The sequence below is a fragment of the Semicossyphus pulcher genome, unplaced genomic scaffold (genome assembly GCF_022749685.1).
Source record: "Semicossyphus pulcher isolate SPU_LCO1_2020_fin unplaced genomic scaffold, fSemPul1.0.p SCAF_19, whole genome shotgun sequence".
Taxonomy (NCBI): domain Eukaryota; kingdom Metazoa; phylum Chordata; class Actinopteri; order Labriformes; family Labridae; genus Semicossyphus; species Semicossyphus pulcher.
In genome coordinates, this window is record NW_027211692.1 from 21,455,279 (window position 1) to 21,481,684 (window position 26,406).

The window sequence follows — 26,406 nt, forward strand, 5'->3', positions numbered from 1 at the left end:
TAAAGGAGAATGGAATTGATTGAACTGTGGAACTGTGGGTTAAAAACTCGGACAACAAAACCTTAAAGATCATGAGAAGTGTGATTGATCAGTGTGCTCTCCTACTTTGTTTACTTCAGGGAATATTCCCACGTGGAAATTCTCACCAATCAGAGAGCAGTTTCCCCGCGCATCAAAACTTTTAATCTGCTGGTAAAAGGTGCCGTGCGAACATGAACCAAATCGAGGCAAAATGCAACATTGTAAGAATTGGTCTTTGATTCGGACCAAACAAACAGACTTTAGGTGTGAATGCGCCCTTAAAGAATGTGACCCCGATGTGCTCCATAACAAGGCCTTTGCCTCCGCAGGGACTGTAGAGAGCTGCCCCCTCAGCCAGCTGGTTCTGGGGCTCTTTTCACAAGTAAAGCCACCAGACAGAAACCCAATTAGTCTAAACCAAATTATAAAACATCAAAAGAAAATGATTTAACACATTGTAAAGAATCAACCAAAAATCAGCAATTGGAATGCTCCTAAGCACTGTGATTTATGTAAAACTAAGAAAATCTCTGACTATGTACAGACTCGGTGAGGAGAGCCTCTGTTTGAGAGACAGGCACCCACTGCACTCAAAAGGAGGTGGAAACAGAGCTACACTTCTGAACTACCTGCCAACTGTACCAAGACATCAGAGACACATACTTTCCACTGATTACAAACACCCAAAAAGATTTTAACCAATAACCAAAAACTTCCATACCTGCCAATTTTCAAGTTTACATTATTATTTTAATAATGTCCCTTATACGCTTCCACAGCAAATTCACCTTTTTCAGTTTGTATTTTTGTGTTAAACCCTACCTATTTTTATTTAAATTTTATAAATGAAGTGAATTGTAAGTGATTACAATGCTGCAATCTTACATATCTGTTTACACATTTTCTTTCAATCTCTTAATCTTCTGTAATTATAATATAGCCCTTTTGAATTAAATTGAATTGAATTGAGCCGATGGGTTCACGAGATTGTAGAGAGCTTAATGAGGATTGGCTCAGTTTAGGAGCCAAGCGGCCACTTGAAGTACTACAGTTTTTTGCTTTTTCTTAGCCCCTGAAGTTTGCTAAATGAATATTGCATCTCCCTCATCACTACGCAGCATTAAATGCCAAAGTGTTTACAACTCTGTTTAAAATGGTAAATGTTATATAGTAATGTTATATGGTATGTTATATGTTATATGGTAATGCTATTTAAGTACAGTCCATTTACGTAGCATTAAATGCCAAAATGTTTACAACTCTGTTTAAGTCTAATCTGTGTGATATTGTATATTATTTAAAGGAGCTCATGCCATGGGATCATCCATTCCTCAGTGGTGTCTTGCGTGCTGAAAGGTGAGTCAATAGTCTGTTATAGTATTTTTCAGGCTGCAATTGTTTGACATAGTAATCTTGATTACTATGTTCTTCATGGGTTTAATTGTGAGATGGACGGAGAACAGCATGCAACAGAGTTCACTGTAATTGCAGTTCATGGTTTGCACACAGTAACCCCAAGGCAACCAGAGAGCAATGTTACATTAACAAATTTCTACTTTTTTTTTAACCAACTAATTTTAACATTGATCATCTTTAGTATTCTGCAACTTCCAAATTCAAGTTACTAGCCAATTGATAGTATTAAAAATAATTTTATTTAGAAAGCACATTTTAGAAACGGCTGCAACTGACCAAAGTGTTGTACTAAGCCAAAAACCTGATCAATCACAGAAGAGTCAAAAACATCAACCCAAGGAATAAACAAAACATAGAAAACACATACAACGTATAAATAACAAATGTGGTATAAATAAAATATCGAAACACAGTAATAAAGCAGCCTATTCGGTACAGGGAGGGTCGAATACTAGTCTATAAAAGTGTGTTTTGAGCCGAGACTTGAAGGAGTTGACAGAGGGGGCGGATCTGATTTAAAAGGGCAGGCTGTTCCACAGTCTGTGGGTCCGTGACTGCGATCACCTCTGAGTTTAAGTCTAGAGTGAGGGACAGCCAGGAGGCCCATGTCAGACAATCTGAGGGCCCTGGAGGTAGTGTAAGGGCTTAAGAGGTCTGTGATATAGGAGAGGGCCCAACTCCTTTGGTGGAGGAAATTTTTTGTCTTCTTTTACTAGCTGGCATGAGATTCCCAAAGAAATTTAGGATGTAGTCTGATTTTATTATAAATTTCTTTGTTCTTGTTTTGCTCATTTTATTATAAATTCCTTTGTTCTTGTTTTGCTCATGACAGGTACAACATAGAGCCTAGTCTTTATAGTCCCTATTTGTCTTTGGGCGCCTGTATGGAGGGTTTGAACAACCTCTTCTCTCAGCTGTATGGTGTGTCCCTCATGTCCGAGCATCCTGCCGCTGGAGAGGTCTGGAGCGAGGATGTCCGAAAACTGGTAAATTTGACTTATAGTGCCAATGCCTGGGATTGTGTGGGTTCTTTGCCTTTTTTTAATATGAATTATGGTTTGATGATTGTTGTTTGCTGAAGTCTGTTTGTTGAGATGTTTTCTACCATGTTATAGCAAAGGTCTACACTGTTTGTGCTTTTTTTGTGTGTTTATGTATGTGTGTGCATTCCCAGGCTGTTGTACATGAGACAGAGGGATTATTGGGATACATCTACTGTGACTTTTTTCTCCGCCCAGATAAACCTCATCAGGTGAATATACTGGCACTCATTTCCAAAGTTCTTACAAGTTCATGTTAGCTTCTCCTCTGAAAATATGGCTTTCCATATTTTTAGTTAATTAATATTATACAATGGCATGCAGTTTGATATATTAGGATAGTTCTGATTATAAGACACATGAAAAGAAAACGCACTGATGCAATCAGCGACACTAATTAAAGGTTTAGAATTGAATCACTGTCAAAATGAAACTCTGAACACACTGGCTATCATGTGACAGCGTCATAAGGATTAAGCCTCTGCAAGCAATGGTCAATTTTTGTGAGGCCTCTGTTGTAGCCACTGGTTATTTCAGTCCAAGAATTCCTTTTGCATGTGCTGTTCATTGTTTACAGTCCAACTAGCAACTTTAGAAATGACAATGATGTTGGACACGATGTGCGACCGTATTCATTATGGCACTTATAGATGTCTGTTTATGGAGTTCAATTAAAAGTGAAAAACCGTCAGATGATAGGCACTGGGTTACTGGACTGTATCACAGCTGAGGTTTTTTTGCTCTTTTGCTCCCCATATGGACTGTTTTCCTACTGCATAAAACCAAAACCCGCTGAAAGACTAGGGGACAATAATACTTTTACTGTAAATAAAAAAAGGAAACATGACATGACTTAAACATTTTCTAATTGTTTTTTATTAACATTGGAGATACATTGAGCGAGAATTTGCAGTCACCATTTACATTACAGCACAACATACTGTTATAGTATAGTATAACATATTATAAGATGTTCGTTTTTCATCACCCATGTCTTGAATTCGCAACCTATGACACCAAGCTATTTTGAGCCTGAAGGTGAGAGGCAGAGAGGTGGTTGCACACAAAGAATTTGACAATACCAGGGTTGAGATAATAGCTGACAATGATTTAAACCCCTATTTCAAAGGTAGTGAAAATATTCAACATTACAAAAAACAAATTCTGAGAAATTGAATACTTCATCTAGACAACCAAGAGATGTCTGATGATGATGATGTTGATGATGCAGCAGGGTTTGCATGAAGCACAGGATGTGCTGAAGCCACGGGCTGTGCACCAGTAGGCGTTGCTATCAACATGACCCAAATTTTTATGTAGATCTGTTCAGGCCGAGACTGTCATCATATGTGAAAGTTGAAGTTGATTGTACATTGTAGTTACTACCAGTAGGTGGCGATATGACCATGACAAAAAAAATGGTGTGTAGAACTGTTCAGGGAGGGACTGTCATCAGCAGATTCAACCTTGTATGAAGGAGTTACAACAACTTCCTGTTTCATGGTTTTAAAATTAAATAATTTGGTCACGATTAATTGCATGGTTGTCCATATTTAACTCGCGATTAATGTTGACTGTCTTCATCAACAGTCTGTTTAATTAAGTCACAAAAGTTAAATATTTTCTGTCGCAATTCAGTTCTCACAGCACATGAGCCGCGTGTGCACGAGGGACATTATTAATGACATTATTAATGAGTTACCACACTGCCGGTGGTAACTTAGTTCACATCGACGAATAACTTTTTTCTTGTCCATAGAACCATCTAGCAGGGCTTTGAGGCTGAATTTGCCATTTTAAAGACCCTTTTCTTTATCCATTTCTGCTCACAGAGTTTTTTTTTCTGCATGCTATCCACAACATTGTGGCTGCATCGCTTCCTGATTTCTCAAACTATGGGGCGGGCGGAGGGTCATAATAATAGAACGTGCATGCGTTAAAATATTGATTTGAAAGATTGGGGATACCTAATAAATGAGTCTTCCTGAGAAAAGTGAGTGTGATGCTTGCCAGTTGCCAAATGTGGTCAGTAGTAAAGGGTTCTTTGTGCCTAAGGCTACACATTTTTACCTTAAAATGGAACATATTGATTTTAAGTGAGTTTATTGTGCAATTGAGGAACAAGAGAAGCTCCATTGATCTTTGGAGGTCAGTTTTGGTGTTTTTCCTCAAATTTTAAATAATCATCTTTAAAAATCAGCCTCTCTAATTTGTGTTGTGTACAGTGCCTATAAAAGTATTCACCCCCTTGGATGTTTTCCCCTTTTTTTGTTTTTATCACATGAATCATACAAGCATACATAATCAATCAAGCATACAAAGAAAGCTACACAAAAATGGTTTTAAGACAACAAGGTGAATGTTCTGGAGTGGCCAAGTCAAAGCCCAGACCTCAATCCAATAGAGAATTTGTGGCTGGACTCGAAAAGGGCTGTTCACGCTCCATCCCCATGCAACCTGACAGAGCTTGAGCAGTTTTGCAAAGGTCTCACCACCTCCCCTTCCTCCCAGGACTGTCACTTCACCATCCGTGGTGGCCGCTGGTGCCAAGAAACAAGTCAGTACCAGCTTCCAGTTGTGGTTCTAATGCTGAGTCTTCCCCACCCAACCAAGAGAGCCCCCACTCTGCTCACCCCGGGCATGATGGAGAACCTCTTTCATGAGATGGGACATGCCATGCACTCCATGCTGGGACGCACTCGCTACCAACATGTGACCGGTAAGCATAGGGCAGATTGACATCAACAGAGTCAGGATTGTATCATTCAGTAGCTGTATTTTAACTGTTTACCTGGCACACGTCATAGTAGCAATCTAGAATTGTTGTGTGAGGTGATCAGTGTCCTGTGTATTTAAATGATAGCTATGTTGTTCCCAAATGTAACAAGCTAGAACGGCATCCTTGGATACAGAACTGTAGGTTATTCCTTATAGTGTGGCAAATTTATAATGAAGGGTATATCTGACTAAGTTTAAGCACCATGGAAGGTTTAGGTTATCCCTGGCTACCAAAGCTGTCATTCCTTTCTGTTTTACTTTCACAATATCTCATCTAGTAATTCATAATCCCAAAAGTATATTTCACCCAAATAACAGTATCCATTTACACAATGTGGGGCTCTTTCTTTTCTTCTTAAACACCATGTTAACATCATGTCTAGATGTGTCATACCAATAACCTATCGCAACATTTTTCACCTCTCAATATCTTTTAGTTACATAACATCAGATGTTATGTAACTTGTATTAAATCAACCTTGAATGGTCAAAATGACATTTTCATGAGCATTTTCAGTTGCGCGTCAGGTCAAGGTCAAAGTCATCAAAGTTAAGGTTTTATTGTTGCACTGTCCTCATGAGAAGCACCACCAGCAAGAATGCTGAGGTAAAGAGTGAGCAATATGTCTGCACACAGTAAGGATGAGCTTTGCCGCACAAACCTTTACACTACTTTTTTTGTATATTTATTTCTGTATATTTAAGATTTCACATTTCTCCTTTAGGAACTAGATGTGCAACTGACTTTGCGGAGGTCCCCTCCATCCTTATGGAGTACTTTGCCACCGACTATAGAGTCATCAGCCAGTTTGCACGGCACTATGAAACTGGACAGGTATGCATTGAAACTAAAATGAAAGTCAAATGTTTCTTTGAGCTAAAACCATTACTAAGCAGTTGTAGAGAGATATTAACCAGTACATTATCATTAAAATATTGTTTTAACTATTACTCTTCGCAGTCTATTTTGTATGATGCATGACAGAACATATTTTAGAAGCAAAAATTGGAACATAATAAAAAAAAAGATGGCCCTAGAAGGTTTGATGAGATGAAAAGAATGTTTAACTGACATGTTAATTCTGTCTGTGTCTGCTTCTGCTCAGCCTCTGCCTGAGAGTATGGTGGCTCGCTTGTGTGAGTCCAAGAAGGTGTGCGGGGCTGCAGACACCCAGCTGCAGGTACAAAAACCAACCCCACGTGTATCATGTGCAGCAGCAAATATATAATTTTTTAAGTGTTGAGCTTAAAATTAGTTATGGATAGTGAATAGAGAAATCTTAAAACATAAGTGGTTGCTCTTATTAGGGCCCGAGCACCGAAGCGGTGCGAGTACCTCTTGAAATTGAAGGAATTATTATTCTTTGTTTGTTTGTTTGTTTGTTTGTTTGTTTCTGGTGCCAAATGAATCGCATATTTGGCGGCTTTAACATGCCCCAAAACTCATCAAATTTGGACTGTGCATCAGGTCTGGTGAAAAATTTGATATTTTGTGGGTTTCGCAGATGACTGTTGCAAAATGGCTCCATAGCGCCCCCTAGAAATTTTCAAAAACGCCTCCCCATAGAGGTTACTTTCACCTAGGTGTATGAAATTTGGTAAGCATATTAAACAGCCCAAGATGCACTAAAAAGCCTCTTGCACCCATACCTCAAACCAAACAGGAAGTCAGCCATTTTGCTTTGAATTTCAAAATAAGACGTGTTTTTGGCGATTTCCAGGGGTCATACTTTAACGAACTCCTCCTAGGGACTTCCTCCCAGACTTTTCAAAGTCGCTCAGTTTATTGACAACACATTGAAGATTAAAAGTTATCAAAAGCTTGAGTTTTTGAGAATGGGCGTGGCCTTGGCTGGGGGTCAAAGTCTGATGTTTTTTGGGCAAAATGCCAAAAAATGAAAATCACTGTTACTCTCACATACAGTCTTCTATCCTCTTCATATTTCACATGTCAGACAAGAATCCCAGCCCCAACACCATTACATGAAAACATTTCCCATCAGGCCTAGCGCCCGCTACTGGAAACAGGAAGTGACATGTTTTACTCTACAAGCCCCTCCTCCAAGGTGGTAAAACATATTAACCTCAAATTCATGTCAGGAAACTCTTAAGATCTTGATTAAGGTCTGTGAGAAAACTTGGTGAAGTTACAACAGAGGGCGTGACCCTGGCGGCGCCACGAATATAACCTTCGCCATGATGCCTCGCCATAACATTTAGGCATTGATAACTCGTCCGTACTTCATCCTGTCTGCACCAAATTTCACATGCTTGATCAGAGTCCCGCCCTGAACAGATCTACACACTCCTTTCCTTACCAATCCTATAGCGCCACCCACTGGTGACAGCCTGTATCAACTCTCATATACATTGTCCAATCTCCACCAAATTTCACAGGTTTGATGAGGGTACTGCCCTGAACACATCTACAGATACATTTTTCACTCAAAGTCATAGCGCCACCTACTGGGCAGAGCCAGTACTACCTCTCACATACAATGTTATATCAGCTTCAAAATTTGCATGCATGATTATAGTCTCGGCCTGAACAGGTCTACATATTAATCTTTCGCTCATAGTCATAGCGCCACCTACTGGTCAGAGCCTGAATAAACTCTCATATACATTGTCCAATCTCCTCCAAATTTCACAGGTTTCATGAGGGTACTGCCCTGAACACATCTACATATACATTTTTTGCTCATAGTCACAGCGCCACCTACTGGGCAGAGCCAGTAATAACTCTCACATACATTGTCCGATCAGCTCCAAATTTCACAGGTTTCATGAGGGTACCGCCCTGAATAGGTCTACATATTAATCTTTCGCTCATAGTTATAGCGCCACCTACTGGGCAGTGCCAGTACTAACTCTCACATAGATTGTCCGATCAGCTCCAAATTTCACATGCATGATAACAGTCCCGGCCTGCACAGGTCTACATAATCATTTTTCGCTCATACTCATAGCGCCACCTACTGGTAAGAGTCAGTACTACCTGTCACATACAATGTTATATCAGCTTCAAATTTCACATGCAAGATTATAGTCTCGGCCTGAACAGATCTCCATAGGAATTTTGGGTGATGCTGACCAAGCCCCTACTGGTGGACAGCCTGTGGCTACAGTACATCCTGTGCTTCATGCACGCCCCGCTTCTGAGGTGCACCCCGTGTCTTCAGCACACCCCGCGGCCCCAGCAAGCCCCAACGTGGCCACGGGTGCGAGGGCCCGTTCATTGCCGCTTGCGGCTTTAATTAATATAGATATTCCCTGTTCTTGTCATATATGGATTTAGGACTGATTCAGAAAGAAATGTGTTTATTTGAATCTTTTTTTCTGGGCAGATTTTCTATGCTGTCTTGGACCAGATCTACCACAGCGCACCTCAGAACTGCTCCACCACGGACATCCTGAAGGAGATGCAACAGAAATTCTATGGCTTGCCTTATGCGCCCAATACAGTAAATCTCTCACTGTATTATTTAACAGACTTTGACTTGTTCACCTTTTGAGTATCTCATCTCTATAATATAGTATCTTTAGATCTATTACAGTCTGTGTTTGACTGTCCTCTCTCTGCTCAGCTGATCACAGGACAGAAACAAAGAAAACTTAAATGAGGAGCCCTTAAGCTTCTCGATTCCCTTGCTCCTCCCCATTCCTTTTTCTTTCTTTCTTTCTGGTTTCCTATATTTTACCCAAGCACAGCATCATGGAAGGGATTAAAGCCTTTTCATGAAGTTCTGCTAAAATTACAAAGCAGAGGAACACTTTGAATTTCTCTCCCCTCCCAGGCCTTAAATGGAACAAGCTCTTTATTTTTCCCCCACTTTTGCAGCTGTCTGCAAGGGAATGAGGCCCGGAGGGAGAAGGGAATCAAAAACTTGACTATAATTCAGCCAGCAATGGCCTGCATAGAGCATTTACTCGGGACTATAATTATGAGGGTGTACAGGAAAAGAGATTACAAAACTATTGTACTGTATATTCTCCCAAACTTCAGTGTCCCATGCAGCAGAGTCACTCCACTCTTTAGCTCGTTCTCCATGGACTGTGGTTTATGTTATATAGTTTCCTACTGTCGGAGTCATTTCTCTCAACTTTTCGAACCAATCTGAAAGCTCTAACAGACAATTCCCCTTCACGTGCTAAACGGCTAACAGCAGCGGGATTGTTTTCCTTATTTGAACTCTGCAAAAACTAAGGATGATTACTGTGCTTAAGTTTCTCTGAATTGGATCATTGCAATTTGTTAAGATCCTTCACTAGCAGATGGGAAGCGTTTTAGCAGCTAGGGTAGTCTTTTTGTTATTTTCAATGAGAGGGACGCTTTTTGCATGCTGCTTTTGCGTTGCAGAGCAGCTTGCGTTTTTCCACTCTGTGCACCTCACGTTTTTGAGGAAATGCTCTAAACGTCTCAAGTTGAAAAAACTTCAACTCAAAGCAGAAAAGCTCCCGACATCATTGGCGTTTTTTCTTATTGTCCAATCAGATGAATGTAGACGGTTTACAATAGAACAGTTATGTTAATGACAGCTAATGATTCGCTAATTGCCTAACAACAGTAAAAAAAAAAAAATGCGGCACAAGCTGCTCTTTTTTTAACTGTAGGCGTCAAAAGAAAAGGCAGTGCGGTGCGCTTTGCATTTTACAGCCAGCAAAACGCGCTCTGTCTGATCAGAACCTTAGACTCTACTTAGGCTTTTGTCTTAGTTTTGTCTTCTCATTTCTCAGGCAAGTTTCTTCAGTAAAGAGAACATGTCAGTAAGTAAAAGTTAACGGATAGCCAGAGATAATAAACATTATTTGCTGATGCTGACGTGTGTACAGTTGATAGAGCAGTATGCTGTAAGACAGGATCAGCAGTTAGTAACACAGACCACATGCTAACCCTTGAACTGAAAATTATATTTGAGAAAAAAAAACCAATCTGCTCACTGTGTTGACATTTTCTTTTAAGTGAGGCTCTTTGTTTGAATGCTATCAGTGTTTACTCCTCTTTTTAATAAACTGTGTTCACACACATAGAATCCACACATGTAAAAAAAAAAAAGGTGTAGTTGCCCAACAAAACCCCTCTAGTTAGGTTTAAAAACTACAAAAACATTTTTATATTACCTACAAGGGGAACAGAGGCTTTGGTGTTTTTATCTCCTTTGTATGTAACAATCAAAAGGATATCTCACTGAAGTTTCATCCACTTGTGCCTCTCACAAAATTTGACAATCATTTGATCTGAGGCAAAGGGATTGCTCACAAAGAAGAGCTTGGAAGTCCACGAGTTTTGTGGCATGTTGTGACAAGTCTTTCAAAGAGTATTTTCAAAGGCTCTGGCTTAAATAGCTGCCTATTTGTTTCCATAACGTCCACAGCCAAAAACCACAAAGGAAATACAGTGGAATCAAATAGTGTTTAATGCCATTATTATTGGTTCTTAAACTATGCAGTGCCTTATTGAAAAAATGTACTCAGGTCTTTCTTTGATATGAAGGACTTAAATATTCCCATTAGGAGATAAATTAAAGGTACAACATTATTTGATTCAATTAATTCACTGAATATATAATGTTTTGACTGCAATAACATGGTAAAAGACGATTTCTGTTATTTACTTTTTAATATTTAAGCTGCCATTCTTTTTAGGTGATAATATTTCGGCTTGTGTTTTTTGTTTGTGTTTTTAAATTTCCTCTATAGGCATGGCAGCTGAGATTCAGCCACCTCATTGGCTATGGGGCCAAGTACTATTCCTACCTCATGTCCCGAGCCGTGGCTTCAATGGTGTGGAAACAGTGCTTCATTCAGGATCCTTTGAACAGGTCAGCCAACTTTTCATGAATTTTGGAGCGTAAAGGTTTAGTTCCAAGCAAAAAGGAAATGCCTGATCAAGTTTTAAACCCCCAGAGGCCTCCTGATAAATCACCTACACAGTGTGCATTGGAGTGTAATAGATGTCACTAGTTGCTTTGCCTGTATGCACAGTTGTAATAGTGGATTGCTTGATAAATATTTTTTAAATGTGTATCTTAATGTAAAATACATATTTTACTGTGTAAGGGCTTTCCCAAACAAGTTAGTATTTACACAAAATCTAAACTAAACTTACTACTCCAATATTGAGACACAAGTGTTGCAAGAGAGAGAGGAGAGAGCATGGAGAAAACAGCAGACACATTTTAGTTCGTCATTGCTACTTTCCCAAATATTCAAACCATTTCACTGTTTCTGGATTTAGATACACAATATTGAAGTTTAAATTTAAAAAAAGGAATTTATTTCCTTATTTCCAGGATAATCGTGGTGCAGTGATTAGCGCTGTTGCCTGACAGCTAGAAGGTTCATAGTTTGAACCATGGTTCGGATGAAGTGGGCCTTTCTGTGTGGAGTTTGCATATTCTCCCTGTGTATTGGTGGGTTTCCTCCGGGAACTCCAGCCTTCTCCCACAGTCCAAAGACATGCTCGTCAGGTTAATTGGAGACTCTAAAAAACACACCAGCAAATCACAAAACACTACCACATTTCAGAAAACACGAGAGCAAATCACAAAACACTACCGCATTTCAGAAAACACACCAGCAATTTACAAAACAGTACTGCATTTCAGAAAACACACCAGCAAATCACAAAACACTACCGCTTTTCAGAAAACACACCAGCAAATCACAAAACATTACAGCATTTCAGAAAACACATCAGCAAATCACAAAACACTTCCGCATTTCAGACAACACACCAGCAAATCACAAAACACTACCGCATAAAACACTACAGCATTTCAGAAAACACACCAGCAAATCGCAAAACACTACATTATTTCAGAAAACACTATAGCAAATCACAAAACACTACCACTTTTCAGAAAACACACCAGCAAATCACAAAACATTACAGCATTTCAGAAAACACACCAGCAAATCACAAAACACTACCGCATTTCAGACAACACACCAGCAAATCACAAAACACTACCGCATAAACACTACCACATTTCAGAAAACACTACAGCAAGTCACAAAACACTACCGCATTTCAGAAAACACACCAACAAATCAAAAAACACTACCGCATAAAACACTACAGCATTTCAGAAAACACACCAGCAAATCGCAAAACACTACATTATTTCAGAAAACACTATAGCAAATCACAAAACACTACCGCTTTTCAGAAAACACACCAGCAAATCACAAAACATTACAGCATTTCAGAAAACACACCAGCAAATCACAAAAAACTACCGCATTTCAGACAACACAGCAGCAAATCACAAAACACTACCGCATAAAACACCACAGCATTTCAGAAAACACTACAGCAAATCACAAAACACTACCACATTTCAGAAAACACTACAGCAAATCACAAAACACTACCACATAAAACACTACAGCATTTCAGAAAACACACCAACAAATCGCAAAACACTACATTATTTCAGAAAACACTATAGCAAATCACAAAACACTACTGCTTTTCAGAAAACACACCAGCAAATCACAAAACATTACAGCATTTCAGAAAACACACCAGCAAATCACAAAACACTGCCGCATAAAACACTACCACATTTCAGAAAACACTACAACAAATCAAAAAACACTACCGCATAAAACACTACAGCATTTCAGAAAACACACCAGCAAATCGCAAAACACTACATTATTTCAGAAAACACTATAGCCAATCACAAAACACTACCGCTTTTCAGAACACACACCAGCAAATCACAAAACATTACAGCATTTCAGAAAACACACCAGCAAATCACAAAACACTACCGCATTTCAGACAACACACCAGCAAATCACAAAACACTACCGCATAAACACTACCACATTTCAGAAAACACTACAGCAAGTCACAAAACACTACCGCATTTCAGAAAACACACCAACAAATCAAAAAACACTACCGCATAAAACACTACAGCATTTCAGAAAACACACCAGCAAATCGCAAAACACTACATTATTTCAGAAAACACTATAGCAAATCACAAAACACTACCGCTTTTCAGAAAACACACCAGCAAATCACAAAACATTACAGCATTTCAGAAAACACACCAGCAAATCACAAAACACTACCGCATTTCAGACAACACAGCAGCAAATCACAAAACACTACCGCATAAAACACCACAGCATTTCAGAAAACACTACAGCAAATCACAAAACACTACCACATTTCAGAAAACACTACAGCAAATCACAAAACACTACCACATAAAACACTACAGCATTTCAGAAAACACACCAGCAAATCGCAAAACACTACATTATTTCAGAAAACACTATAGCAAATCACAAAACACTACCGCTTTTCAGAAAACACACCAGCAAATCACAAAACATTACAGCATTTCAGAAAACACACCAGCAAATCACAAAGCACTACCGCATAAAACATTACAGCATTTCAGAAAACACTACAGCAAATCACAAAACACTACCGCATTTCAGAAAACACACCAACAAATCAAAAAACACTACTGCATTTTAGAAAACACTACAGCAAATCACAAAACACTGCAGCATTAAGGAGCTTCATAGGAACCATCCCAAGACTGCATACAATTAATATAATTGTGGGCAATGACAGATGTTACTGATGACAGATTATTGTTTGTAGGTCCACAAACAAGCCACATTATTCATCGGGAAAATCCCTCTATACAGCCCGATAGAGCCAAGCCAAATAGGTTTATTTCAGTTTTCAGCATAGAGAAGAGGAGCAGATAGAATAACACAGATCTGTCTGTGCTCTTTCCCCTACTTAATAACAGTCACGATCTGTCCTGTATTTCCATGTACAACCTTTATAAAGAATGAACTACATCTCCACATGCTGTAAGTTACACACCTAGAGCTGTGACCCACAAGGAGTTTATAATGACAAAGTGAAGGGAGAAGACAGATGTTAGGAGACAAGCAGATATAACACAGATCTGTGTTTCTCATGTGTTCTGTGAAATCCTGTGCTTTGCACTTAAGGGCCATCATACAAAACTGTTTAAGTGTTCAACAGTTGTATCATAAGCTCCTGTGGTTCACTGAGGCATGTTATGCAGTTTAGACATGTTATTTTTAACTCATTCAGCTCCTGTATTTCCCAAATCCACAGTTTGAGATGTCTTCTTTAGATCACTGTCTTGACTCTCTTTTCAGTCACTTGTAACCTTGTGTCGATGGTAAGAGAGTAACACTATGGATGTAAGGGTACAGGGTGTCTCTGTTTCCTGTCATCTTACTGTGAAACAGGTAGCTTAGGAGACTTGGTCCTGGGCTCAGGGTGGCAGCAGCAGTAGCTGAGGGGTTGACAGAGTGTGTGGAGCTGACAGGGGAGAATACTACCAGCAATCTAATTTTGTTCTCTTCTGTCATTGTATTTCCTTATTCTCTGTCAGGGACATGGGTGAGCGTTACCGTCGGGAAATGCTAGCCCATGGAGGAGCCAAGGAGCCCATGCTAATGGTGGAAGGTAAGGTATCACGTCTCCACCCACCGGCTACTGAAAAAAAAATTGGCGTGAATGTCAGATTAACCCATTCAACTCATGGAACCCTTTATTTTATTTTGTTCAACAAAATGTTTGGGTTATATGCCTCTGCTATTTTTGGACTTCACCTTTGACCCCAGAGCTTTAAGGCAGCAGTCAACTACCTTGTACAGGTCATCCGCCGTTGTCAGATGTAGCTGCTTTTATGTAGAGTTTATCTCCAGGTTCTATTAAGTTTGGTTACTACAGTTAATTTTATTAGCACGAAAAAATGTGTTTTCCATAATTACTGAAACCTACTGCCGTTTGATTTGTTTTGACACGCTTGAGAGCCCGGAGGGTAAACTGCAGTTGCATTTGTGTTTTTTTTCCAAGCGGAAAACCAGCCCAAAAAGAGGTTGCACAACTAATCGAATATTAATCCTGATCACGATTTTGGCTTCCCACAATTAAAATAATTGATTGACAGCATTTGACGTTTAAAATGCCTGCTCTGCCCATAGAAAAGTCTGCTGCATATCAAATCAAGCGCTCCCTAATCTAACAGCCACTATCCCAGGGGGCGATAGGCAGGTTTTGGCTTCAGTTTTGGGGGAGCTGGCATGTCATGTCATGAGCGCCTGCCTTGCAGCGGCAGTGGAGAATGGAAGAGTAAACAATAGAGACCGGTGTTTCAGTTTCACGAGTGACCATGTTAACTGGCGCCTTTCATTCGAATGCATTGGTGGTTGTCGTAGTTACAGCAGCTTTTGAAAACGGGAAGAGAATATGTAGCTGTCCTTGTGAATGCCTCTTTGTTGTTGTTTTTATACAACAGTTATTTCCAACCAAGGCATCTGATTGGATAAGAGGCGGATATAGAGAACAACATCAATGGGACTTATCACTCTGTGTATCACTCTGCCTCAGCCACTGGTATTGAGTAGGTGTGGGCAGCATATCGGTTTCAATACCATCACCAGTGTCAGGTTCTGCCACTGCATGGATTTTGCAATACCGGAATGAACAGAAATGTTTTGGTTTTAGTGCACACACGAAGGAGATTTACGTCCCCCAACACCAATGACACACGTAACACCCACAGTGTTTCCCACATATTGGCTATACCTGGGTGGCTGCGCAAGTATATTTGGCGACTAATTCTATCATGTTTCTTATTTTATCTGTCCATGATTGCCATACACTATTGATGATTACTGAACATTCTCCCCTAGCGCTCTACCTCTCCCACACCTGTCACGAGCAGTGTCTCCACACATGCTCATCAGAGAAAAAACTCAACTTTATTTATTACTTTATTTATCTTTAAGCACCATTTCATACATACAAGCATGCAACCCAAAGTGCTTCACACAGAAACAGACAGAAAAATACAACATAAATTGACAACAACAAATACAATTTTAAAAGACTAGAACAAGGAAGAAGAAAGTAAAATTTAAGTAAAAAATAAATAACAAATTAAGTCACTGCAGTAAAACCAAAAAAATTTTAGTAATCTATAAATTAAAAACAGTAAAAAGTATAAGACAAAATAAATACCACACATAAAACTTTGTATAAAAGAATGGTAAGAACTTTGGCAATAAAATTACTCCAAATTAAAAGCCAGATTAAAAAAGGTCTTTAATTTCCTTTTAAAAATAAAGACAGAGCTTGCCATTTTGTTATCGAGAGGCACTGAGTTCTATATTTTAGGGGCATAAAAACAGAAAGCTCTCTCACCAGTGCTTGTGTGGGACACATCAGACAGTAGATCTCTGATGTAGGGAGGAGCCGGGTAATTTAAAGCTATATAAATGAGTAAAAAAACTTGAAAATCAATTCTTAAAGAAACAGGTAGCCAGTGTAGTGTATTAAGCAGCGGGGTTATGTCATCGATTTTCTTTTTTTGCATTAAGACTCTGGCAGCAGCGTTCTAAACAAGCTGCAGTTTCCTCAGAGACTTTTCAGGTAATTCAGTAAAAACTAAAACAGTTATAATAGTCTAGACGGCTAGTGATAAAAGCATGGGTTAAAATTTCAGCATCTTTCTGCGATTAAAAAAAAAAAGGTCTGGCTGTAGCAATGTTACTATGGTGAAAAAATTATGTTTTATTGACCTTGTTAAAGTGATTGAAATCTAAGTCAGAGTCTAAAATCACTTCACCTTCATTCAAAGATAGACGTACAGTAGGCTCCACACCGTCCTGACAATATAACCGTCATGCGTAAAGGGCAAACGCTACTCAGACAAGTGCTCAGACATAACTTCTCTCAGTAGGTAACGCAGTAACGTATTCCCCCTTCTGGAGAGGCCGGACATCCCGGCGAAATTAAGGAGGAGGAGAAGGAGATGCAGAGTTTGTTTCTCGAATCATCAGGAAAGAAAAAGACAGAACATACAATCCGTACGATCTTTAAATGTGAGATCTCTCCCTTACAGGGCTCTACAGTGTGAGTATTTCACTCGCACTTGCCCCTTAAAATAGGCGTGTGCAAACTGGAAAAATGATTTACCACCTACTGTAATCTTTTCCCCCTTGCTAATCATTCAAAAACTACAAGTCCCACATTCCAAAAGCCACAATGAGCCAATCACATGAGAGTTTTGTGTAATGCAGCGTTTCCGCTACATACATTTTGTGTCAATTATTGCCACCGTTGCAATCCTGGAGGAAACACTGATGAACAATGAGGGAATGCTGGAAGGATCTCGCACAGACGCGGGCGCCTTATAAATGTATAGGCTATAGTGAATTGTTTGTTAATAAACGTGCTGTTACTTGAATCTTTTTCATTGTGCTCCTAAATTTTTTCATTTAGGAGCACATGTACTCCTTGGGAAAAAAGTTAGTGTAGAGCCCTGCTCCCTAATAAGATGGAGACTTAGACCAGACTGCAGAGGGAGTACTGAGTGCAGCATCATGCACTTCACCCACACAGACGGACAGATTTCACCTCATCAAAGCAGACCGGATGCCTTTAGAAAAGGGACATACCAACAGACGTCTGTGAGTGTGTGGAGACGCTGCTCCAGTTATGTGAGAGACAGTGTACAAGGGGAGAGTGTCTTGTAAGTTAATCGATCGTGGATGACGATCTTTTTAACAGATAATAAAAGAAACATGATAGAATTAGTCGCTAAACGTACTTGCCCCCGTCCCCCCTTCCCTCATCCTCGTCCGACAGGGAACATCTCCCACTGTGAGGGACATGTGTGAAAGGGCAACTCTAGATAATGTCGGGGGCAGATGGTCCTGAAACTTTCAGGAAAATGACTGCATCCCAGACCACCATTATGATTACTTCTTTCTTTGTTATTATTATCAATGATATTATTGTTGTTGCTTTTATTAACTTACTATTATTGTTTGTATTTACCACCTCTCACTATTTTTCCTTTCCCTATCTTTTTGAGCTGTTGTTAATTTCTCCCAATGAGGGATCAATAAAGATTATATTGTCTTATATTATGCTAACTCTCAGCTGCGCTTTTGTTCAGCGCATGCTAAAGTAAGTGAACATTGTAAAAATCGTACCTGCTAAACATCAAAGTTTATCTATTTAACTTACCACTGGGCTTTCCAAACTACAGTCTCACAGAGCCACTAGCATGGCTGTTGACTCTTGTTATGTCATACATTCAAACATTTTAATGAAAACTTAACCTACAAGGATACCATCATATCTATAACTAACTGTAACATTGAATTACAAATAAAAAAACATTTATTCTAAAAAAAAAGAGAACATAAACATCATAAAATTGAATCATGGATAAGCTACTTCCCTCTGTACCTGCACTGTATGGATAAACTGAAAAAGAATTTACATCGTGAGTAAGTAAAGCTTTTTTATAGAGCACTTTTTTAAACACCAGATTACGAAGTGCTTCACAAACACAGGAATAAAAAGCATATAAACAAAAACAAAAGGCAAAGTCACAAAGTTAAACTAGGCAAAAAAGAAATAAGCAAAATGAAAACAAACTTAAACACAAGACAGGGATGGAGAGCTACAAGAAGGCTTATCTATACAAATGAGTTTTTAGCAGCTTCTTGAAATTGTTGAAAGTTTCAGCAGATCTGATGGATTGTGGAAGATGATTCCAGAGAGTTAGGGCTAAAACAGCAAATGCGCGATCACCTTTTGTTTTGGTATTAAAATGTGGGATTGATAGAAGGCCGAGATTAGATGATCAGAGTGGATGAGAAGTAGAACATGGAACGAGAAAGTCTGAAATGTAACTGGGGGTGAGGTCATGCAGTGCTTTATGTAATTAACAGGATCTTGTAGTTTATTCTGAATTTTACAGGAAGCCAATGGAGGTATATAGGAACAGTGGAGATATGGGACTGGGATATGTCGGCTGGTTCTAGTTAAAAATCTGGCAGCTGCATTTTGAACTGACTGTAAACGATTGAGAGATGATTGGCTGAGGCATGTGTAAAGGGAATTACAATAATATAGGTGGGAGAAAATAAAAGTGTGAATTAATAGCTCGAGACCTGATTTGATTATTGATTTCTTAGCTGCAGGAAACAGGACAGGACAAGCTTAGTGATATGATGCTCAAAAGACACACACTGGTCAAATATGATTCTGAGATTCTTAGCGGTAGGTTTGATATTTGAACTGGTCCAATAACTGTTGAACCGCAGTGGTGAAGTTATCAGGTCCAATAAAAAGTATTTCTGCTTTATCAGGATTTAAATGGAGAACATTTAGAGACATCCATTCTTGGATAGCAGCTAAACAATTATGAAGGGAGGACAGTTGGTTCAGGTTATTTGGTTTTGCAGAGAAATAGATAATCAAAGTAAAAAAATAAATAGAGTATCATTGGCATAACAGTGATAAGATACATCATGAAATCGGCTAAACAAATAACCACAAAATTCAGTGTATAAGACGCACTTTTAATAATTTTTTTTCATCTAAAAAGTGGGCTGTTTCCTCCAGTGCAATCAATACACCAATATAAAATGCAGAGAGAGGTATGTTATTGTGTTACGATATTTAAGCCAGACGATATAATCTAGCTAAAGTTGTCGGTTGTTAAGTGGTTACCTCCGCATTAATCTGTCTTGGTCGAAGCTTCTACAACATCTCCTAGTTAGGAAAACTAACTTGATTGTTGCTAAGGCTTCATCAAAGACATACACCGTCATGATCACTATTGCAGCCGCCACCCTCACAACGATCAATGTTACCATAGGAAATAGTGTTAAAATAACTTTTTATTTATTTTTATTAATAAATAGCTATAGAAAACCTTTTTCTCTCTGGGATACCCCCTAAAACAGACTGCGTCTTATTTTCAGGTGCGACTTATATTCCCGATTTTACGGTACCTAGAGGAAGCATGTATAGTGAGAATAGGATTGGTCCAAGGACTGAACTCTGTGGAACTCCACACAGCAGAGGGGGACACATGATTATTAATGCAGACTTTAAAATATCTGTTACTCAAATATGAGTGAAACCAGTTTAAGGCTGTACCAGAAATGCCAGCCAGTTATGTAACCTATCAAGTAGAATGGCCTTATCGATGGTGTCAAAGGGAGCGGTTAGGTCCAGAAGGATAAGGATGGAGTATTCACCTTTGTCTGCAGAATGCCCTTAGTGATGCTGTCTCAGTGTTGTGTTTTGCAGAAGCCAGATTGGAATGTATCAGTGACAATTTCTTCAAGGATTTTGGACAAAAATGGAAGCTTTGAGATTGGTCTGTAATTTTCTAGTTGATTTGGGTCTAGAGAGTTTTTTTTTAAAAAAATTGGCTAAATAATAGCAATTTTAAGATAATCAGGTGCGGAGCCAGATGCAAGCAAGTAATTGATAAAGAGCAGGCTCGTAAATCAATTATGTTTTTCAATAATGGATATTTTACATTTTATAGCCTTGCTGTTGACCTCAGCTGTATTTTTTTTGTTGCTGAATCCATTTAACTAAGATATTGAAAAGGGTAATCAATCATTATATGTGCTAAATAGCAACATGTTGGCATTGTCATTGTAAGAACGTTAGCATGCTGTTGATAGCATTCAGACAAAAGCATGGTATGCTAATTTAAGAATAGCAGTAAGCTCTCTTGTTCAGCTATATTTTGGCACTTTGGTAGGCTTTTTTTGTACCCTTGAAGCTTTAGCTCATCGTATTATGACATTTCAGTAGAAGCTGTAGTTTATTTTTTATAGTTTAAGCTATTTCCCCCTTTTCCCCTCTTCCCTTCATCGTCCAATCAATTTCTCCTTTCGCACGTTAAGCAGCCACTGGCATGTCTGAGCAGGACAGCAGAAGAGAAGGTTAGAGGAGGCCGACAGGGAGAGGGAGGGAGTAGAAATATCAGGTGACTTTTGGGAATGTACTGTATATCTCTCCCTCAGGGTCATCCCCTCCTTCCTCCAATAGATTGTCCTTCTCACAGCTCAAACCAGCACCTCCAACCGGCCTAGCCTCTGAAATTACAGCCACCAACAGATCAGATCTTTGTTATTATATCTACTGTTCAATTAACTGTTGTTAAACTGACAATATTTGCTTTAATGACTCTCTTTGAAGTTAATGCTTCTTTAATCATAGGCCAAGGCCCTGTGTGCAGGATAGTCGCATGGGTCATATTGATCCCTCTAGCTGTCTTCCCTAACCATCAGTCATTGTACAAGCCTCAAGCGAGTAAACATGTCTGCTTTGGCAATGATACTCAGCCAAATGATTTTATTTTATAAAAACCTTTAGCTCATAGATGCAAAAAGTTTGTGCGCAAACTTTTACGTTTTTACTTGTAGAAGAGGTTCATAGCAAACATCTTGTATTGCATCTTTCATTTTGGGATTGGACAATGATTTTGAAACAATTAAGAACTGCCCTTACTGTGTATCTTAAGCAGTATTCAGGCCAAAAAAGACCAGTAGAACAGGGAAATGACACAGAATCCAGATCCAATACATTACTCATAATCCTGTCAAACTAAGACCCTTGTTAATAGAGGTGTGTAACATTTCCCTTCTATCCCCTTCGGTAAGGTGGTAGAGAGGGCACAAGAATATCCAGGAAACCGGAGTAGGCCTAATAAGGCCAGTCAGAGGCTACTCTTTATCTGGCTCCTTGTCCGCTTTTGGATGTTTCCCAGTAAAGACCTTGTTGAAATGTAACCCAGGGAAGCAGCATCAGAACTGTTTGAGCAATTCAGAGAAAAAGTGTGAGTAAGAGAAAGAGGAGAGAATGAAAGCTGATCTACTTAACTGAACCTCAGCTGCTTGTATAGAGAAGGCCTGCATGGCCAGACTGTTCCCATAGACCCAGGTGCAGAGCAAGGAAAATGGATCTACTCGAGCTTGGTTGCCGAGTCCCAGGACCCTTTCACTGTTTTGTCCTGCGGCAGCTTGCCTGAATTGCTTGCATAGTCACTAGTAAACCACAAGAGCATAGCACTTTTGTGACAACGATTTATAGTTGTGTGTGAACACGAGAATAAGGCCGGAAAAACTTCACTGCTAAGATGTAAAACTACAGAATAAATGATTTATTGCTCCTAGTTAAAAACAGGTGTGATGAAAATACGATTTATGTTTACCATAAAGAGGGTTTCCTATTTTTTATTTACCACAGTGCTGTGAAGGAAAGAGTAAAATTCTTTCAACATTTGAAGAAATACTTTTTATGGAAATCTAACCAAATGTATTGGATTCTTGTATATATGTTTAGATTAGATGAGATATACTGTTCTTTTATTGTCCCCTTGGGGAAATTTTTCCTGGACTCCGTCCAGCTGCAGTTCACAAGCTTAAATTACACAAAAGACACAATTCACAGTTTGGCACAGTTGCACCAGACAAGGAAACAATTTCCCAGCAATTGATAATCCAGCACATAAATACCTCCTCATACATAGATGGCACATGCATGCATGCATGCATGCACGCTATGTCACATATTGCACTGTCCCAACATGTTGCACAGTCCTCATGTCACATATTGCACTATCCTAACATGACATATTGCACTGTCCCCATGTCACATATTGCACTATCCTAACATAACGTATTGCACTGTCCTCATGTCACAAATTGCACTATCCTAACATGACGTATTGCACTGTCCTCATGTCACAAATTGCACTATCCTAAAATGACGTATTGCACTGTCCTCATGTCAGAAATTGCACTATCCTAACATAACGTATTGCACTGTCCTCATGTCACATATTGCACTATCCTAACATGACGTATTGCACTATCCTAACATGACGTATTGCACTGTCCTCATGTCACAAATTGCACTATCCTAACATGACGTATTGCACTGTCCTGTCACAAATTGCACTATCCTAACATAACGTATTGCCCTGTCCTCATGTCACATATTGCACTATCCTAACATGACGTATTGCACTGTCCTCATGTCACAAATTGCACTATCCTAACGTAACGTATTGCACTTTCCTCATGTCACAAATTGCACTATCCTAACGTAACGTATTGCACTGTCCTCATGTCACATATTGCACTATCCTAACATAACGTATTGCACTGTCCTCATGTCACATATTGCACTATCCTAACGCAACGTATTGCACTGTCCTCATGTCACATTTTGCGCTATACTAACAGATCCTAATCAGGTCTTTGAGACTGTGCTGTACTTTGGCACAATGCACTATGAATTGCTAAAACGTTAACTGCTAACATCTTTATGCTAACATACTGATGTTAAGCCGCTATTAATTCAAGATTAATTCAATGAAAATGTTAAACATTAACCAAAGTTAAGCCGCTATAATGTTTAACAATTTCATTGAATTAATCTTGTTAGCCTGCTAAAACTTGCTAATTAGTGCTAAACACAACAGGTGAGGCTGAGGGCAATGTCATTGATTCGGCAGGTATTTTAGTCATAAAACAAAGTATAAGAATTTGATATGATATTGACACAAAATGAAAAGTCAGGGGTTATTCATCTAGATGGGGTAGTGAATATCCTCACCAAATTTAATTGCAATGCTTCCAAAACTTGGAAACGTCACAATATTTCACTTTAAAACAAAAAGGTCTACATAATGGTGGCGCAGGAGGAAAAGTCACTACTGATCACCAATGTCAATGCCAAAGGATTACTCTTAGGACAATGTATATCGAAGTGATACGGAAATACAAAAAATATTCATACAATGCAATACATTAATAAGGTATAATATATGTATTAGATTTTATTATAAAGGTCTAGGATTGATGACAACAACAACTCTAGATTACACATTAAGTTGCATAAATCTGATTTCTGCATGTTAACAAGGATAAATTTATCTGCGTGTTTAGGTGGATCATTTTTTCTTTTTTTTTTTACTTATTATACAGACAAGGGTGGTGACAAAAACTTAAAAGGTGTAATTACAGAGGCAGTGAGCTGAAGGTTTTGCCTCCAGGCAACTGCACTTCACACATTGACGTGTTAAGAATGGTTATGAGCAGTGACTGAAGCAACCAGAAATATTCTTTGAAATGTGTAACCATAAAATGCTAAGTGGTACTGTGATACTGTACAAATATAGTTTCATACAGATACATAGACTGGCAAGAGAGGCAGTGATGTGGAAGCTAAATTTACTGCATGCTGCAGTTTGTTCACATTTTTTAAACACAAGAATAAGGCAAACTGCTGCCAATGGGTGTAATTGGCCTGTAAAAGCTAACAATTAAATCATGAAAGAACAGAACAAAGCCAAGCCCATGGGACTAGGATCAATAGATCTTACAAAATGGCAAGTTTCAACCAAGCCTTATGAGAGGTTGGAGACTGCTTCCGATAGTGCTGATTAGTGAACAAATAGCAGAATACAGGTACAGATACAAAAAAGTGCTAGCTACACTTGGTTTTAGGAAGCCAAGAAAGAAATATTTGTTTTTGTGGATAATATGTCAGAGGTTGTCAAACCCTTTTCAGTATTTAAAAATGCATACAGAAACTGAGAATAGTATTTAACTGTTATTAAAAGACTTAAGTTTATTCTCATTTTCTTTATCTGGGAAAAAACTACCACCAGTAGCTGCAGGCTAGGCAGAATTTGAAACATGTTGTACTGCCTTTGTCCCCAGAGTTGTCATTACCAGAGCTGTTAGCCTTCATTTGACTGATACTCATCGCCCACCACTCTTTCAGGTAAATAAATCTGGTGTGTATCTTCTCCTGTGAGAGATAAAGCTGTGCTAACTTGAACTCTGCATGCAACTGTACCATTTTTTTATTTGCAGCTTCTTCTTGTGATCAGGCACTGGACCCAACAACAGATTTTAGTGTTCACTAAAATTTACATGTTAAGTAATGTATTTGAAGAAAGTGGCATAAGTGGAAAAGCCAATAGTTATGTTTAAGTACACTGTCAGTATAAGATGCATTTCCATTTCAATTTCAGAATCCATCTGATCTTTATTGTTTAACTAAGTAATTAAAATGTTCTTTTCCCACACCAGCTGGGATAAATTGGGCAGGGATAGGGAATGACTAGTGCATTTTACTGTCCAACAGGGACTGTTGGAATACCCTTGAGCAAGGTATTCAGTAGGCCAAGTAGGGCATTTAACATGTGTGCTACTACTTAGCAATTTGTCTGAAGATGCAGTGATCAACACTTTTGTCATTGGGTGTCTTTTTTACATACATTGTTTTACCCAAGCTCTGTTGGCCAACTTGGCAAAAGTCCCAGGTCCTGACATGACTTTAATGGGTAGATGCCTTGTACCTAAATTGCTGTGTCAGTGCCATTATGAATGGAAATAGAAACTGGTAAAGTCTGAGATGACTCACATGGCAAAGCCTCTGTCCCGAGGCTCCTCTAACAATGGGCACAAAGCACAGTCTATGTTTAGTTTAGACTTAGACTTAGACTTAGACTCAACTTTATTGATCCCTTTGGGATGACTCCCTCTGGGAAATTCAGTCTCCAGCAGCTTATACAGTACAATACAATAGGAAAGAATCAGCACACAGAGGGTAAAAAATAAAGATCAAAATATATATATCTATCGATATATATATATATATAAAAAAGTACAAAATTAGATAACAAAATATAAAAAATATACACTCTTAGAAAATATACAAGTAAACAGTGGGTAATTGACCTGGTATTTAGTTCGATTAAACTAAATTAGGTTATTGCACTGTGGTATTAGGTTATTGCACATTGACAGATTTTTATTGCACATATGACCCTTTGAGAAATAAATAAATATTACTATTGAATAAAAGAAGATAACTACTATTAACTTTGTGAGGTGAATTAGTGGCTACCGCTGTTGAGAGAGTCTGTCCCTGTTACCTCCTCCCCCTAAGTGAGGAGTTGTACAGCCTGATGGCATGAGGGACAAAGGAGTTCTTCAGTCGGTTAGTCCTGCACTTTGGAAGGAGCAGTCTCTCACTGAACAGGCTCCTCTGGTTGCTAATGACGGTGTGCAGAGGGTGGCTGGCATTGTCCATAATGTCCAACAGTTTGTTCAGTGTCCTTGTCTCTGCCACCGTCACCAGAGGGTCCAGCTTCATGCCGATCACAGAGCCGGCTCGCCTGATCAGTTTATCCAGTCTGGATGTGTCCTTCTTGGATGTGCTGCCTCCCCAGCACACTACAGTGTAAAAGAGGACACTGGCAACCACAGACTGGTAAAACATCCG

At 39.0% G+C, this 26,406-nt stretch overlaps 1 protein-coding gene across 1 annotated transcript in view; it reads left to right on the forward strand.

The window, feature by feature from the left end:
* Window positions 1-26,406, forward strand: part of LOC138597326 (mitochondrial intermediate peptidase-like) — a 46,128-nt gene that overhangs the window by 12,830 nt on the left and 6,892 nt on the right. The window contains exons 10-18 of the mRNA XM_069668915.1: window positions 1,325-1,377; window positions 2,270-2,423; window positions 2,612-2,689; window positions 4,989-5,196; window positions 5,981-6,090; window positions 6,362-6,436; window positions 8,603-8,719; window positions 10,956-11,077; window positions 14,666-14,739. Coding sequence (XP_069525016.1) covers window positions 1,325-1,377; window positions 2,270-2,423; window positions 2,612-2,689; window positions 4,989-5,196; window positions 5,981-6,090; window positions 6,362-6,436; window positions 8,603-8,719; window positions 10,956-11,077; window positions 14,666-14,739 — 991 coding nt within the window. The remainder of the gene's footprint in view (window positions 1-1,324; window positions 1,378-2,269; window positions 2,424-2,611; window positions 2,690-4,988; window positions 5,197-5,980; window positions 6,091-6,361; window positions 6,437-8,602; window positions 8,720-10,955; window positions 11,078-14,665; window positions 14,740-26,406) is intronic.